Source organism: Nomascus leucogenys, chromosome 23 (genome assembly GCF_006542625.1).
Source record: "Nomascus leucogenys isolate Asia chromosome 23, Asia_NLE_v1, whole genome shotgun sequence".
Taxonomy (NCBI): Eukaryota; Metazoa; Chordata; class Mammalia; order Primates; family Hylobatidae; genus Nomascus; species Nomascus leucogenys.
The window spans coordinates 22,916,348-22,932,877 of record NC_044403.1 but is presented as its reverse complement, the minus strand read 5'-3'; the positions used below and the strand labels follow the sequence as shown (position 1 = coordinate 22,932,877).

Sequence of the window (16,530 nt, the reverse complement as noted above, 5' to 3'; positions counted from 1 at the left end):
TTACAAACTCAATTTTATTTCTATAAACTAACAACAAATACTTTGAAAAATATTTTAAATTCCATTTAAAATATGACCGAAAAATAAATTTTACAAAATATGTGTAATGTATTCTAGCCAGGTGCAGTGGCTGACACCTGTAATCCCTGCACTTTGGGAGGCCAAGCCAGGTGGATCACAGGAGGTCAGAAGTTTGAGACCAGCCTGGCCAACATGGTGAAACCCCATCTCTACTAAAAATTCAAAAAAAAAATTTAGCTGGGCATGGTGGTGCGTGCCTGTAATCCCAACTACTCGGGAGGCTGAGGCAGGAGAATCGCTTGAACCTGAGAGGTGGAGGTTGCAGTGAGACGAGATGGTGCCACTCTACTCCAGCCTGGGTGACAGAGTAAGATTCCATCCCAAAAAGACAAAAAAAACCTGTATAATATATTCCAAAAAGTACCACATTGCTCAGAGAAATTAAAGAAATGAGAACTAAATGAGAGATAAATCATGTTCATTAATTCTAACACTCAATATTATTAAGACGTCAATTCTCTCAGATTAATCTATAGAGTCAACGCGATCCCGGCTAAAATCCCATTAGGCATTTTTGAAGAAATTTTGAGAAAATGCAAGAACCTGGAATAGCCAGTATACTTTTGAAAGAGAATGGATTTGGAGAATTGGAACATTTGATTTCAAGGGCTACTATAAAGCTACTGTAATTGAGACATTATGGTACTATTATAAGAATAGGCATATAGAATGCTGAGACCGAATAGAGAATCCAGAAATTGACCCAAACAGGTAGGTAAATTAATTTTCTACAAAGGCACCAAAGTAGCTCATGAAGAAAAGGAAAGTCTTTTTAACAGCTAGTGCAAAAACACCTGGATATCCATATGGAATAATAGTGAACCTCAACTTTTTCTCACTTATATAGGAAAATTAACTTGAAATGGATAGAAGCTAAACATAAAACTATCAAGCTTCTAGAGCGACTATATGAGAAAATCTCTGTGCTCTTAATATAGGCAAAGATTTCTTAGCTAGAAATTAAAAAGCATGAATAAGGAAAAAATGATGTTAGGCTTCATTAAATTTGTATTTATTTATTTTTCCATAGGTTATTGGGGAACAGGTGGTGTTTGGTTACATGAGTAAGTTCTTCAGTGATGATTTGTGAGGTTTTGATGCAGCCATCTCCTGAGCTAAAATTTTAACACTTCTGCTTCTTGAAAGACACCATTAAGAAAATAAAAAGACAAGACATAGCCTGGGAGAAAATATTCACATTATTTACATCTAACAAAGGATTTGCATCCAAATTATATAAGGAACTCTTACAACTCTATTATCAGAAGACAGATGAACCCAATTTTTTTAAGTGGGCATATGAATGTTTTACAAATATACATATGGCCAATAAACCCATAAAAAGATGCTCAGTATCATTAGTCTTCAAGGAAATGCAAATTAAAAATGACAATGAGATACCACTAGATAGCTACTATAATGGCTACAATTAAGAAGACACAATATCAAGTGTTGAAAATGATGAGGAGCAAATGTAATCTTCATATGTTGCAACTGAGAAAGTAAAATGATGCAACCACATTGGAAAATAGTTTAGAAGTTTTTTTATAAAAGTAGGCCAGGTAAGGTGTCTTATGCCTGTAATGACAACACTTTGGGAGGCCAAGGTTAGAATATTGCTTGAGGCCAGGAGTTTGAGACCAGCCTGGGCAACATAGGGAAACCCCATTTATAAAAAATAAATAAATAAAAGTAAACATACACTTACCAGAGGGCCCAGCAATCGGACTCCCAGGTATTTACTAAAAAGAAATTAAAACATGTCCACACAGGTACTTGCGCACAAATGTTCATGGCACCTTTATTCACAATAGCCAAAAACTGGAAACACATCAAATGTCCACAGGTGAATGAAGAAACAAACTGTGGTATATGTGTACAATAGAATACTACCTAGTAAGAAAAAGAACGAAATACCGATACACAAAAGTATAGATAAAATTCAAAAACATGCTGAGTAAAAATAAGCCAGATACAGAAGAGTACATGATGCATTAAATTCTAGACTAGGGTAAACTAATTTGCAGATAGACAGCATATCACTGGTTGCCTGGGGCAAAGTGGGTGGCGAAGGGCAGAAAGGAACTTTTAGAGATGATGAAAGTATTCTATATCTCGATTTCATACTGTGTAAGATATATATATATGTGTGTGTGTGTGTGTGTATACATATATATGTTAAAACCCATATTCCTCATGACTTAAAGTGAGTGCATTTTATTGCATGAAAAGTATAACTCAATAAAGTTAATTTTTAAAATGTCAAGGTCAAGAAAAAGCCTAAAGAACTGTTTCAGATTAAAGGAGACTAAAGAGACATTACAATCAAATGCATTGCATTATCCTGAACATGGATTTTTAAGAAATACGTATAAATGGCATTATTGGGACAATTGACAAAATTTGAACATGGATTACAGATTAGATCATAGTACTGTACTAATGCTAAATTTCCTGAGTTTGATAATTGCACTGTGATTATATAAAACAAAGCCCTTGATCTTGAAAAATATTTAGACAAAGGGACATGAAGTCCTCAATTTATTATTAAGTGGAAGATAGAGAGAGAGAAACATAGAGCAGAGCAAAATATAAACAACTAATAAGTATGAGTAAAGGTTATATAGAAGTTCCTTATACTATGCTTGCAACTTTCAGTAAGTTTGAAGTTATATTTTGAAGCAAAACAAATGTTTTAAAAAATGAGGTAACTTCTAGATGGGAAGAAAATGACTACATTCTAGTTCACAACTGCTATCAAAACCAGAAGATGCTGGAATGATTTATCCTATTGATAAGAAAAAGACCCAGGATATAATATCAGAGTTCTCTAACTGGTTGTATAGGTAGTTCCGAGAATTAGAAAGAATGAATAATTCTTCAGGGATATTAAAGGAAGGAGCAACCACTCTCAAAAGAGAAAATCTCCTCTTCTCCAGGAAGAAAGATGGCATCTGATCTTTAAAGTCATAGTTCAAAATAATTTTCTTTTTTTTCCTGTTAATCTTTATTTTTTGAAGAATTAACTAAGTCCTGCAGTTAAAAGCAATGATTTATAATCACAAATTATTATAGGAAACAAAAAAAGAAAACATTCCTTTTTCACCTTTTCTTCTTGGTGCACACTGAATCAGAGAAAATAGAGTCAGTTCTCTTCTCACAGATACAATTGTACGTTTGAATGCAATCAATAGTTGCCATTCTTGTTGAGGTCAAAAACGCACATTCTCCTCTCCCAGAAGAAAAATGCATTATTGTAGAATTACTGCAGAACAGAAAACATATGTAGTCAACTGTTTAATTCCAAAGCTTACAATTACATAAATCATGATTTTTAAAAATTCTGCTGCCTAAATGTCTAGAATATGGAAATGTTTATCATAACTTCATCACTAAAATATTTTCTTTTGCTCTTAGTCCATTAAATAGAATCATGACCTCTTAATCACACCCACAATCTCCCATTTTATTCCACACTGACAATTTTTGGTCAGAAGGCAAAAGTACCTTGCAATATTGCAATGAAATTATGATATATTGCTTTCTTGTGCTAATTTTTTCAATAAAAGTGAGAGGCTAAAAAAAAAGAAGGTGGCCAGGTACATACCTGTAGCCCCAGCACTTTGGAAGGCTGAAATGGGCTGATCACTGGAGCCCAGGAGTTCAAGACCAGCCTGGGCAACATAGTGAGATCCCATCTCTACCAAAAAATACAAAAATTACCAGATTATCAGGGTGTGGTGGCACACGACTGTAGTCCCAGCTACTCAGGAGACTGAGGCAGGAGGATCACTTGAGCCCAGGAGGTCGGGCTACAGTGAGCTGAGATCATGCCACTGCACTCCAGCCTGGTGACAAAGTGAAATCCTGCCTCTAAAACAATTTAAAAAAGAGAGAGAGAGAGAGAGGAATTGAATATCTGTAACATAGATAACCAGGGCTCATGTATATATATTGTAAGAAGAAAAGGGAAGAATTGGAATACAGTCAGAGGTGAGATTGTTTGATCGTGTTTTGTCTCCTTTCCTCCCCCACCCTATAGCTAAGAGTTATTAGCTAATGACAATTCTTTGAAAAATATCTAAAGCATGACTTCTATTTTAGCAAAATGGTTAAGTGCCAGAACGACCTTCCTATTAAAAACAATTTAAAATACTGAATAAAAAATATGTTAAGCCTTCTTGAATAACTTCATAAACTGATAAGAAGCAGATTCATACTCAGGCTGAATATTAAGTAAAGGTGGGATTGCAGAAGGGCAAGTGAAGCACTGAAGATCGTTTTTCCCTTAATGGATGTAGTAGGCTGAAATGAATTCCACTCAAGATGGAGAGTCTAAGTAGAAGATAAGCTACATAGGACTGAGAACCCAAAGGGAGGTACATTCAGTATAAACCACCCAGAATTGTCTTGAACCTTGGATCTAAGCAGAAAAGAAAAATGATAATCCCACTTAAGAACTCAAAAATCAAAAAGCATCCCTCATATGTTTGCATTTGCTGTATTACTTGAGAAAGTTCAAATCTGCTACAGGAAAATAAAGAAACAGGTAAGGAAGATAAATGAAACCAAGTAGCTTGTGAGGCATAGGTAGAACTCACAAGATGTGTTAGGTGTGAACAGGTAAAATTAGTAACATATGAGATGTTACATATAGATACAGTAAGTAAAGTATGTGTGCATTGAACATAGACAAAAAAAGAAGGGACCAAATAGACACAAAACATACACAAAATATACATGAGGCTCATACACACTCAACATTTATGAGGTCTTAAATTCACCACCCATTGGTGATACCCATTCTGGCCTCTGCCCAAGAAACACAAATTAAATCCACAGCCGCTCATCATGTTAACTGGAAACTTACAGCTGTGGCCAGGCTTACACATTCCTTTAAGAGAGAATCTTCCCTGTAGAAAAACGTGTGTGCTGCCCAAAAACACTTATTGTCTGTTGGGACCCCTTACTCACACCACAAGATGGCCCCATATCATCATCGGGGAGGATTATGCAGCAGAGAGAGTCAGGTCGTATGAAGACTGCATAACCCAAGATTCAGGTGATCCTTTCACCCTGCACCTTATCCCAAGTGCAACAATTATCCTATCTCTTTCCCTTTGAACTGTGCTATGGGTTTTACATTGATTTAACCAACTGTGATTTGATCATCTTTATTTGGCCTGTGAGCCTTTCTGTTCTGTGACCTCTGGAATAGTTTGCCTGGGAGTGTGCTTGAAGGGTATGATTAAATCAAGGTAATTCCCTCTGCATGACATCTTTTGCAGGTTTGCAGCCCAGAACTACAATACTTGCAGAACCCACACTTAAAATTATAATAATTAAGATTTTTAAAAAGTCAATGAATAGTTTAACCAGATTAGAACTAAATGTAAACCCAAGAGTTTACTAATAATGTACTTCAAAATAGAAGGTCTATAGTGAAGGAGTGTGTGTGTGTGTATATATATATAATACATATGTTTTATATGCTATGTATGTATAAACTAATTATATAAAGTAACTCAAAATAAATTTTTTGGATACTCAGGATACTCATTTGTGGTTGTGGGAGGGATCATTATGGCTGACTTAGGATGGTCCAATCACTTCATACCACCCACCTTCCTTTATGATTTTGTTTCATTTTATGTACCTCATAATACATATTTCTGAGCATGTGTTTAGCATGATACTTTTAAAATTATTATTATTAACTCTTTATGGCTCTTCTCTTCCTTTTCTACCTATACTTCCTAAAACACTGTTACCCATTGTTCTAATTGTTACTAAAGACTCCTGCTTAAAAATGAGTTAAACTGTGTGAAATGAGAAAAGATTCTCTTTAGACACAATCATTTCACACCCCCCCACACCAATGTTACAGTTTGAATGCATTCCAGACACTTACATTCCAGGAGATGTGCCATTATCAATCCATTTCCACTTACTTTCCCTTTCATCATATGATAATCCAATCCAGTAATTATTTTCATAAATCTGAGATTGAATGAAGGCCTATAATAGAAACAAAACATATTAAGTGACTAAATTCCCATCTGTTCGATGAGTGAGAACAAGGACAGGTCAAGAGGCCGGCTGTTTCTACGACCAGTACTCTGCTACTCTCCACATCATCCTTCATCCCTTTTCCCTAGAAAAACCTCTCTTCCCGACTTTTTAATGATGGCCATTCTAACTGGTGTGAGATGGTATCTCACTGTGGTTTTGATTTGCATTTCTTGATGGCCAGTGATGATGAGCATTTTTTCGTGTGTTTTTTGGCTGCATAAATGTCTTCTTTTGAGAAGTGTCTGTTCATGTCCTTCGCCCGCTTTTTGATGGGGTTGTTTGTTTTTTTCTTGTAAATTTGTTTAAGTTCATTGTAGATTCTGGATATTAGCCCTTTGTGTTCAAAAAATCAGGAAACAACAGGTGCTGGAGAGGATGTGGAGAAATAGGAACACTTTTACACTGTTGGTGGGACTGTAAACTAGTTCAACCATTGTGGAAGTCAGTGTGGCGATTCCTCAGGGATCTAGAACTAGAAATACCATTTGACTCAGCCATCCCAAAGGACTATAAATCATGCTGCTATAAAGACACATGCACACGTATGTTTATTGCGGCACTATTCACAATAGCAAAGAGTTGGAACCAACCCAAATGTCCAACAACGATAGACTGGATTAAGAAAATGTGGCACATATACACCATGGAATACTATGCAGCCATAAAAAATGACGAGTTCATGTCCTTTGTAGGGACATGGATGAAACTGGAAAACATCATTCTCAGTAAACTATTGCAAGGACAAAAAACCAAACACCGCATGTTCTCACTCATAGGTGGGAATTGAACAATGAGAACTCATGGACACAGGAAGGGGAACATCACACTCCAGGGATTGTTGTGGGGTTGGGGGAAGGGGGAGGGACAGCATTAGGAGATATACCTAATGCCAAATGACGAGTTAATGGGTGCAGCAAAACAACATGGCACATGGATACATATGTAACAAACCTGCACATTGTGCACATGTACCCTAAAACCTGAAGTATAATAATAAAAAAGAAAAAAAAAGAAAAAAAAAAGGAAAACCTCTCTTCCCTAGATCACTGCCTTTCCATTTCCCAAAGTAATTTTCCCCTCATATTAATATATTATTCACTTACATTGAAAAATGACTGTCAGTATCACTATTTAAAACATGGAAAAGTTTAAAATCCAAATATCTACCAATAGGAAAGTTGTTAAATATTTTATAATGCTTTAAGAAACTATCCAAAATCACACTCCAGAAGAATATTTAGGATGTAGAAAATTGATCATCACTTAATCTTAAGTGAAAAAAGGAATCCTCAAAACAAATCTATTAAAATAAAAAGGTGTGTATATGATAGGGGCACAGCAAAATCTTAAGCCCCATAAGAGGAAGCCTTGCTATAATTCCATAGTTGGAATGGGTGAAGTATTTGGAAGTATTTACTATGTCTAAAATGTAATATATCAAAGTGACATATTACATAATGTCTGATTAAATGACTAAAGATAGTTTAAAATATAGGTTTAAATGTAACTGTTTTACTGTATCATACGAAATTATTTCATAACTTGATATCATGAATTCTTTTACACTATGATTTTTTAAACATTCATTAGATTTGCATATATATTTTGTGTTGTTTTCCTAAACAATAAATAAAAGTTTCAGGCTAATCTTTGCAAACATATCTCTATAAAAACATATTTTGAGTATTTGGATAACTTTTATTAGTAACACTTTTTAAAAATTTTAAACATAATTGTTTTAAAATTCAATGTTGTTACATTCAATATTGTTATATTCAATATTGTTATCACTATTATTCCGTATTGTTACACTATACCACTACATTTTCTCTTTTTACAATTCTGTTTTAAAGATACACATCTTGAGATAATATATAAGAATGTTAAAAAAAAAAGAAAAAGATCTCAAAAAAAAGAAAGAATGTTAAGTGAATGTTACCTATGAATGCAATGAAAATCACTATTGAGGCTAATTTGTAAAGCTGTTATCACTTTTATGTTCCTCATTATTATCTCCATTTTGAAGACAGGCTCAGAGAGGTTATCCATCTCCCTTTCTAAGGAGTCTGCTGTATAACCACTCACAGGGAGATGATTTGCAAAGACCCAAATAGCACCTTTAATAATAATGGTCATCATAATAGATAATGTATTGAATATTTAGTAAGTAGTAGAATTATATGACCATTAGCAGGCATTGTTTCCTGGGAGCCTTTTAACTATACCATTTTTGCTCACACGACAGACACACACAAAGAATAGTTGAAGCCTCTCATTCTGGACTCCAGCCTGTCTTCAATATCTTAGGTCCAACATTGAGAGACAGAGTCCAAGAGAATAAAAGTGAATGTAAAATACCAGTTCATCTGTGTCATCTATCTTCAAAAGGGATGATCTACAATGTTGACAAATCTGTTTACATCCCTTCCAGTCTTTCTTCTGCATGGTAAAATAATAACAGTTTACTCCACAACAGGACCAGTGGTCTTCAGAGAATTTGCCTACAATATATAAGGTGAATCATCAAACTTCTTGTCATCTGGTATTCTGTTAACCAGAGCAATATGTTTATAAGCCCACCATAACTAAATAAAACCCCAATAGCAATCAATAATTATAATACAAGGTTCATCAAGATTCTGGAATACAAGAGATACCTTCACTCCCGTGTCAATGCAGCATTATTCACAATAGCCAAGCTATGGAAACAACCTAAATGTCCACTGATGGACGAATGGCTAAAGAAAATGTGTTATATACACAAAACGGAATATTATTCAGCTTCTAAAAGAAGTAAATCCTGCTATATATGACAACATGGATGAACCTTGAGGACATAATGCTCAGTGAAACAAGCCAGTCACAGAAGAACAAATACTTTATTATTCCAATTATATGAGGGATCTAAAATAGTTAAACTCACAGAGGCATAGAATGGTGGTTGCCCAGGGTTGGAGGGAAGTTCAATGGTATAAAGTTTCAGTCATGCAAGATAACTAGGTTCTAGAGATCTGCTGTACAGCGTAGTGCCAATAGTTAATGATACTGTATCGTACACTTAAAAACTTATTAAGATGGTAGATCTCATGTTGTGTTGTTACCGCAAATACATAAACAAATGAAAGGACATGAGGAAGATTTTGGAGATGATGGATATATCTATTACTCTGATCGTGGTGATGGTTTCATTTCTGTCCAAATTCGTCAAATTGAAAACATTAAAAATATGCATTTTTATATATCAATAATACCTCAATAAAATTGTCTAAAAATAATAAAATTGAATTAAGTTTTTAAAAAAGATTCTAGAATGTTTTCTAAATAAAAGAAATTTTTATAAACTTTTTCTTTTCCTCCTATATTTTATACTGTATTAAACTTTTAAAATAGTACTCAGCCTTTAAAAATAGAGATGGTAAATTTCTACTAATTACCATACCTAAATGAGATTAAATATACAAAAACTCTTTGTAAACTCTAAATCCTAAACAAATATTTAGTAGTTGTTGATTAACCAGGTCAATTAATTCCATCATTATGCAAGATAATAGAGTTTACTGTATGAGATTTAATATTTTTATATCTTAGGTGCTTTCAATGGTATCATCACACAGAGTCACACAAACATTAACACTATGGCAAACCTTGCAGATGTGCTGCAAGGAGTACATACTGGTCACAAATAGACCAAATATGTGAAATCAAGGCAGAATGGAATACACATACGTGCATGACACACACAATTATCTTTATAACAGCATCCAAATAAAAGCCCTTGTGCCCATTTTAGCACAAATATATTTTTACTGAAAACCTCCATATTCTATGTCAGCAAAAAGTGGAAGTCTTTAATTTGCTCACAGGACCAAAATGATCAGAATTTTCAGGGCAGTTTACATACTAGTTCACCTTTTGGGAGCATTAATAATGTAAGATGTGCCAATGAATTTTGGGAATTGTAGGCTTTTACTAATCTACACATGGGTCCTGGGGTCCCAATCCCATATTTGAAACAAGCAAGCATCCAAGATACCCACACTATATCTAAGAGGCACAGATTAAAAGTTGCCCAGTAGACCTCAGAGGTCACTAATACATATCATAAGCCTGTTTATTAGGCTTCAAGGATTATGGAGGGGAAGAAATAATGCAAAATAATGCAATCTTTCATTCAAGATTTCCTTCGTACCTGTATTTTGCAAAACTTTTAAAATGATCTCATTAAAAATGATCTCATTTTCTCTACGACATCTGTTCTTTTGTATAAGGAGTGAATCCAGTTCCTTTTTCTGCTGAAAGCTGTCATTTTTGAGAATGTCATATTTTAAAGTCTTATTTCTCAAAATCTGCTCTTTTAAGTAGTTGTCATTTTGTATGATGTACTTTTCACTACAGTTTCTTAGAATTTCCTGCTGTTGATGTTTTTCTTGAATACACTGAAAGACTAAAATTAATAGCACAGATATAATACAAATAAGTACTCATAATAATTAAATATTGAAATTTAAGACAAAAGAAAAAATTTCACTCTGACAACCATTATTACTTTAATTAGTCATTCTTTGATTAGTAATTTGACATTTAGAAAGTAACACCTCAACGAACTGACCATAAAAACAGAAACATAAATTTCTCACCATTAGCAATTCAAGTGTAGGATAAATAAAATATCTGAATAAAATTATGAAGGTGACACTCTACTTCTCAGTTTAGTTCATTTTTAATAACTCATCGTTTACAAATAAGCACTAAAAAGTCAGTTTGCCAACATTTAACCACATATCTTCTGCATATGAAAATCTGAACTAAGAAACATGAAGTGACAGCACAATTATTATTGGGACAGATAGACTATCCACAGCAGAAAAGAGAGTAAGATCCAGATATGTAATTTTATCTGAATATAAAATATCAGTGATTTTTTGAGAGATATGAAGGAATTCAAACAAAAGATAAAGCTTGAATTTAATATTATATAACAGCATGTGTAGATTCTTTCTTTTACTAAACCATTTCGTCATTACATACTTTGAGAAATGTCAAGAGAAAGCCATAATTTCTTTTGAACAGTTGTCTCTCAAAGAATGTTTATCTCAGATTCACAATAATCAAACCCAAATGGCAGAATACGTGTATTACTAAATCCTCTATGAGAAGGAATATTACTATGTATTACACACAGTGAGACAGCTCATCACAGATTCAGAGTCAAGGTTAAGTAAATTAAAAATGACACTGTGATATGCCCAGAAAAAAATTACCAACAAAGGCCAGAACCACCTGGGACATTCTGTGATTACAGACGGGGAACAATGGATGGAGCATGGTTATTATCTGTACAATCAGTGGTTACTGCTGCTACTCGGACAAGAAAGCTGTATTTTATTACTCACTTTTTGTCACCAACACTGTGACTATCATCAGAAGAAGTAAACAGAGGATCCCAAGAGTCACTGCAATGAGACGCCAGGGCACTGAAAATTCTTTAAATACAAAAATAAGGAAAATAATCACCAGAGGAAGAGCTCAGCTCACTACTAACCTTGACCTGAGAAATCATTTGAAACAAAGAGACAATCTTCTCTAAAACTTTGACAAAAATATATCACACAAGTATATTTAAATTTGTAATCTGGAAATTACATGCATACATTGTAGAAATCCCACACACAGGAATAGTTCTATAGGATTTAAAAAGTCCATCCCACATAAAAACACCTATAGCAGTAGACACAAAACATGTAGCAAAATCTAAGCTAACGTGTGTGCTCCTGCCTGTGATCGCAACTAATCATGAAGAGAAAGGAAAAAGCAGTCAATAATGCTAAGAAATTAGTAGTCAATAGCAGATATTCTGAAGCCACAAATGTGGATGGGTCCATCTTTGAGGGAGTTTCTAGAAACCAACTTTTCTTTCTTTTTCATCAATTCTATTTTTCTCTAAACAATGCTATATTTATCCTTTAGCTTTTGAGATCCTCAGTGTCTGAAAGTTGTATCTCTGATTATCTCTATATTAAAGCAGCAAAAGTTTTTCTCAATGCAGAGTTTAACAATGACCACATTTGAAGTGAGAGAGAGAGAGAGAGAGCATAGAAAAATTAAAATGCCCCTTTTGATTCAAACATTGTTACTGCATCATTGCCATTAAGATTTGGTAAACACTTAAGGCACATAAAATATCTTCTATCTGCATAAAAATGTTGTTTTTAACATTGATTTTTCATTTCTTACACATTCTCTCATACTTTTGTTTCTCTAGGAAATGTCAAGTTTTCTTCAGATCTAGTCTGTCCTTTGTTATCACGGCCTCACAAATTCTTCTTGACCACATTTAAATAAAAACATTCTACTAGTTTCTCAAATTAAAAAGAATTCACTCATTTCTCCATTCTCACAGCTTAAAACAAAAATACTTCTACTACTCTACTCCATTATAATTTCTTATTACCAGCCAAGAACCAGAAGTACAGATAGGAATCTTTTTTCAAATGTCAAAAGTTTGACAATCCATAAGAAACAGGTGAATGTAGATGCTTAAAACGCGTACCTTTGTCATCAGTTTTCCCAGGCCTTTGAGTATCATCAGGCCTTAATCTATTCTGTGACTCTGAAGGAGACTGCGAAAATCTCAGGGTTGCATAAATCTCTCCCCGATCATTCATCTTTAGAGTAAGAAAATAAGTTTTGCATTCAAATCCTGCAATAGGATGGTTTCTGTTGAAAGAAAAATTAAAATGTCAGCCAATAGGAACACACCAGGATTTGATGCTGAGAGATGTATGTGTGTCTGTCTGTGTGTCTGTTGGTGTGTGTTTAACTAAGTGCCTAAAGCATGTAGAGTGAGCCTCACTTATAGAAGACACGAAAAATCTTTCAATATTTTTGTTAAAGTCATTTATACTTCTAGTGATCACAGCCATGATAATTAGAAAATACAGAAATGATGAGAACAAAAATCTACCAGTAGATTATTGTTCTATTCATCCAGCCAATTTTGCTCAAAATATTCAACATACATATACAAATGTTAGGTAAAATTGATACCACCGTAAATCACTGAAACACTTTAAAACTATCAGTTCAACAAACAAAAAATCTAAATTTTAAAAAAATAAAAATATCTTGGCTTTTAAAAACTTACATGTATTCTAATACACATATAAATACAACAAAGTTCTTGCATTCTTTTCAACTATACTTGACTCTACCAGAGTGCTTTCCAAAATGTATCACATATACCCTCTACAAAAGAATTACTTGAGGGCTAATACTGCAAATTGGTTAACATTCCAGATTCAGTGCCTTTTGCAAGATGTACTAAATAAAAATCACTTCGGTTGGAGCCCAGATAAATGTATTTATAATCTCAAATGATTCCATGTACATTAAAACTTTAGAAATAATCTTCCAATATATTGCCAGAGAAGCCTATGTGAAAATAAAAGTTGTCAACAGGCAGTCATTAATGTCCATAAAAGATTCAATTTATTAATGAATGTCATTATAGAAAAGAATAATTAAATAGTAAATACCTAAAATTTACTTCTTATGTTAGTCAATATAAAAAGATGATATCCAAGAAACGAGAAATATGAAAAAACAAATTGCACATGTAACAATATTCTTTTCTAAATTTTTTTAATTTATAAAATTTTCTAACCTAGTCACATTTTCCCTAATTTCCTAAGAAAAAGAAGTATTTTCTATTATAGAGTCATCCAAGATGGATAAAATATGTAAATCATTAGACTTAAGTAAAAAGTAATTAACCCCTCAAATCTCTATTCTTTATTTTGATAACAAAGCAAAAGTCATAGCATATTGAGAAAGAGAACGTAACTTTTTGTTAATACTGAACTACAATATCCTTCAGAGTAATGCAGCTCTAATACAATCCGTAGTGAATGCTTTCCTATCATTCCTGTTATAATGCTAAGTCATTTGTAATTAAATGCCATATTTCTAGAATTAGTAAGACTAAGGATAATCTGGTAGAAAGATCTGAGAAAATAAAAGCCGATATTACCTGTATCTGTGCTATGCAGTGGTGCAGGTGGATAAAACTGATTTCAAAATGAGGGAGAAGCTGGCCTTTCCAGTCCTGGATCCCTTAGGGGCTATAACATGAAAGGCAGAAATAAATTGTCTTCGAATGATACTCTAACTCTAAATTTTCTGCCCCACCTCTTGACCAAAGTGATAAGAGGAAATTGTATGATGAAAGCTGGTACTGACGGGAAAGGAAAGATGGTCAAGAGCTGTATATTCCACTATCTCAACTAACCAACCACTTAGTACGCTTTGCAAAATAATGTTCAAAATCAGTATTTGAGGGCTGAAAAGATAAAATTTTGTACACATCTTTGGAGAAAATAAAACTAATATCATTAACAAAAAACTAACATACTTTAGAGAAACTGCTGATAAAAGAGATGACTAAAATGTCTATGTATAAAAATATAGACATATAAAAGTGTAATGATTAAACTATTTAGCTCTTAGTTTAAATAATAGTGTCTGTTAGAAATGTTCTCCTATATGTCACTATTTTTTAAAAGTTCCTTTTTCTATTTCAGGTAAATGTATTTTTTAAATTACTTTAAAACATCTGTAATTCCACTATAAAATTGTGGCATATATTCTTCCAGTTTTTTTTCTCTGAATGTTGTGTTTACTATCAAGGTTGGTATCATTCCTTACACAGTGTTTTTGATTTATTATTTTCTAATAAATAATATGCATTCCATTATTTTAAAGAAATTCATCTGAAATGTTATTTTAAAAATATTACTCACGGGGATAAACCACCATTTATTTAGGCAATCCCCTACTGTTGGATACTTAAATTGTTTTCAATTTTTTGCTACTGTAAAATGTATTTGGACTGTACTTTTGAATATTTTGTTAGGGAAACTTTTTAAGCATAAAATTATATGTCAAAGGGTATATGTATTTAAAGAACTCTAATCTATATCACCAAATGCCCTCCAGAAAAGATGTTCCCATTGATGTTCCATCAGTTGTGTGAAAATGTTCACATTTGATTTTTTAAGAAAAAGATGCTGGCAAATTATCTCTCTACTTGAGTTTTGCCCACGAAATCTCACTTCATAAATCTGTCCCTAAAACCTTCCAGCAAGGCCTCACATTTTCACCTATATTGAAGACTTAAAAAAATTCATTTTTATCACTCTACCATGAGGCAGACCCTGCCAGAATGTACTCAGATCTCTCATTGACTTTCACTTTTATTGGATTCAGTCTTTTTCAATCTTCTGATTACAGTTCTAGGAAACCAATTTAAATTGTTCTTCAAATTAGGTGATAGTGGTTAATAAGGAGTGTGGGATAGAGGCAAAGAACAGCAGGGGAAATTGCTGATACAGGGACATGTAGTCTGTGAGGTCGGCCACATCATCATGCGCAGGCTGTCAGATGAAACGTCTCCCAGAGGCTAATTTTACTCAATAATGTAGGCAAAGTTTCATGCGTGGAGCCTGGACACTTCAGGAATACTTGCTGCTGGGCATTTTCTTCTTTCCCTCCATCCTGGATTGGCTTTGTCAATCCCAAATCAGAGTAAAGATGGTCTGTATCCCTTTATCTCAATGTCAAAATAATAAAGTTAGTTAGTTCTGTAAGAGAAGATAGGAAGTGGGTGACAGGGGCAGGAGCTGGGGTGTAGTAATAGCAGATGTTGAAAAGGTGACAGAGATACTGTCACGTATTGGAGTACCTCTTGTGCATATAAACATATTAAAACCTCCCAACATTGACAAGTATTTATTATTGTCCCCATTTTACAAATGAGGAAACTAAAGTGAAGAAGTTCATTGACTTGCATAAGGAAACATTATTGCTAATTCTTCATTCCTGTTTAAAATCAGGCCTGACTGAAGACAGAGCACAATGAACCATGAATTCAGAAGGACCCAGGCTTCCAACAAGGCTCTTGCCACAAAGCATGAATCCTGGAACCAGGCAAATCTGGCTTGAAATGCTAGCCCCCTAGCTCCCATGTGTGACTTCAGGCAAGTTACTTCATTTCTCTAAGTCTTGTATTCACCATAGTAAAATAGTGATATTTTTTGCCATCCAAGGTTGCTATGAGGGTTAAATGAGATAAGATCCATCTCAAAGTGCCTAACTACAACCTGGCATATATATGGTGGGCTCTCATAAAATGTTAAAAATTGTTACTTGAAGTCCAAGATTCAAATCGTTCTTATCTATAAAAATTTGAACAAGTCAACCAAATCCTCAAGCCTCACTTTTCTCACAGGTTCAATAAAAGTATCACACGCTTCATAGGCTAGGACTAATTAAATGTTAGCACTACAGACAGGATTTCTTACACTTCAAAATAAGTAACTG

At 33.8% G+C, this 16,530-nt stretch overlaps 1 protein-coding gene across 1 annotated transcript; it reads right to left on the bottom strand.

The window, feature by feature from the left end:
* Positions 1–1,864: 1,864 nt before the first annotated feature.
* Positions 1,865–14,652, bottom strand: LOC100579598 (killer cell lectin-like receptor 2). Its single transcript, XM_003265492.4, has 7 exons — positions 14,183–14,652; positions 12,704–12,870; positions 11,547–11,636; positions 10,343–10,597; positions 8,512–8,654; positions 5,993–6,099; positions 1,865–3,346 (listed from the first exon to the last, which is right to left on the bottom strand). The coding sequence occupies exons 2-7, from the start codon at positions 12,816–12,818 to the stop codon at positions 3,184–3,186; spliced, it is 873 nt and encodes a 290-aa protein (XP_003265540.3). The 5' UTR covers positions 12,819–12,870; positions 14,183–14,652; the 3' UTR covers positions 1,865–3,183.
* Positions 14,653–16,530: the final 1,878 nt, after the last annotated feature.

What these genes read in the sequence shown, in the direction of transcription:
- LOC100579598 (XM_003265492.4), bottom strand. Translation starts at nt 12,818, where the DNA reads ATGAATGATCGGGGAGAGATTTATGCAACCCTGAGATTTTCGCAGTCT. An exon ending in AAAAGTTTTGCAAAATACAG is followed by an intron (nt 8,655 to 10,342) that starts GTACGAAGGAAA and finishes TATATATTGTAG; the next exon opens with GCAAATTCTCTGAAGACCAC. An exon ending in TAGATGACACAGATGAACTG is followed by an intron (nt 6,100 to 8,511) that starts GTATTTTACATT and finishes TTTCTATTATAG; the next exon opens with GCCTTCATTCAATCTCAGAT.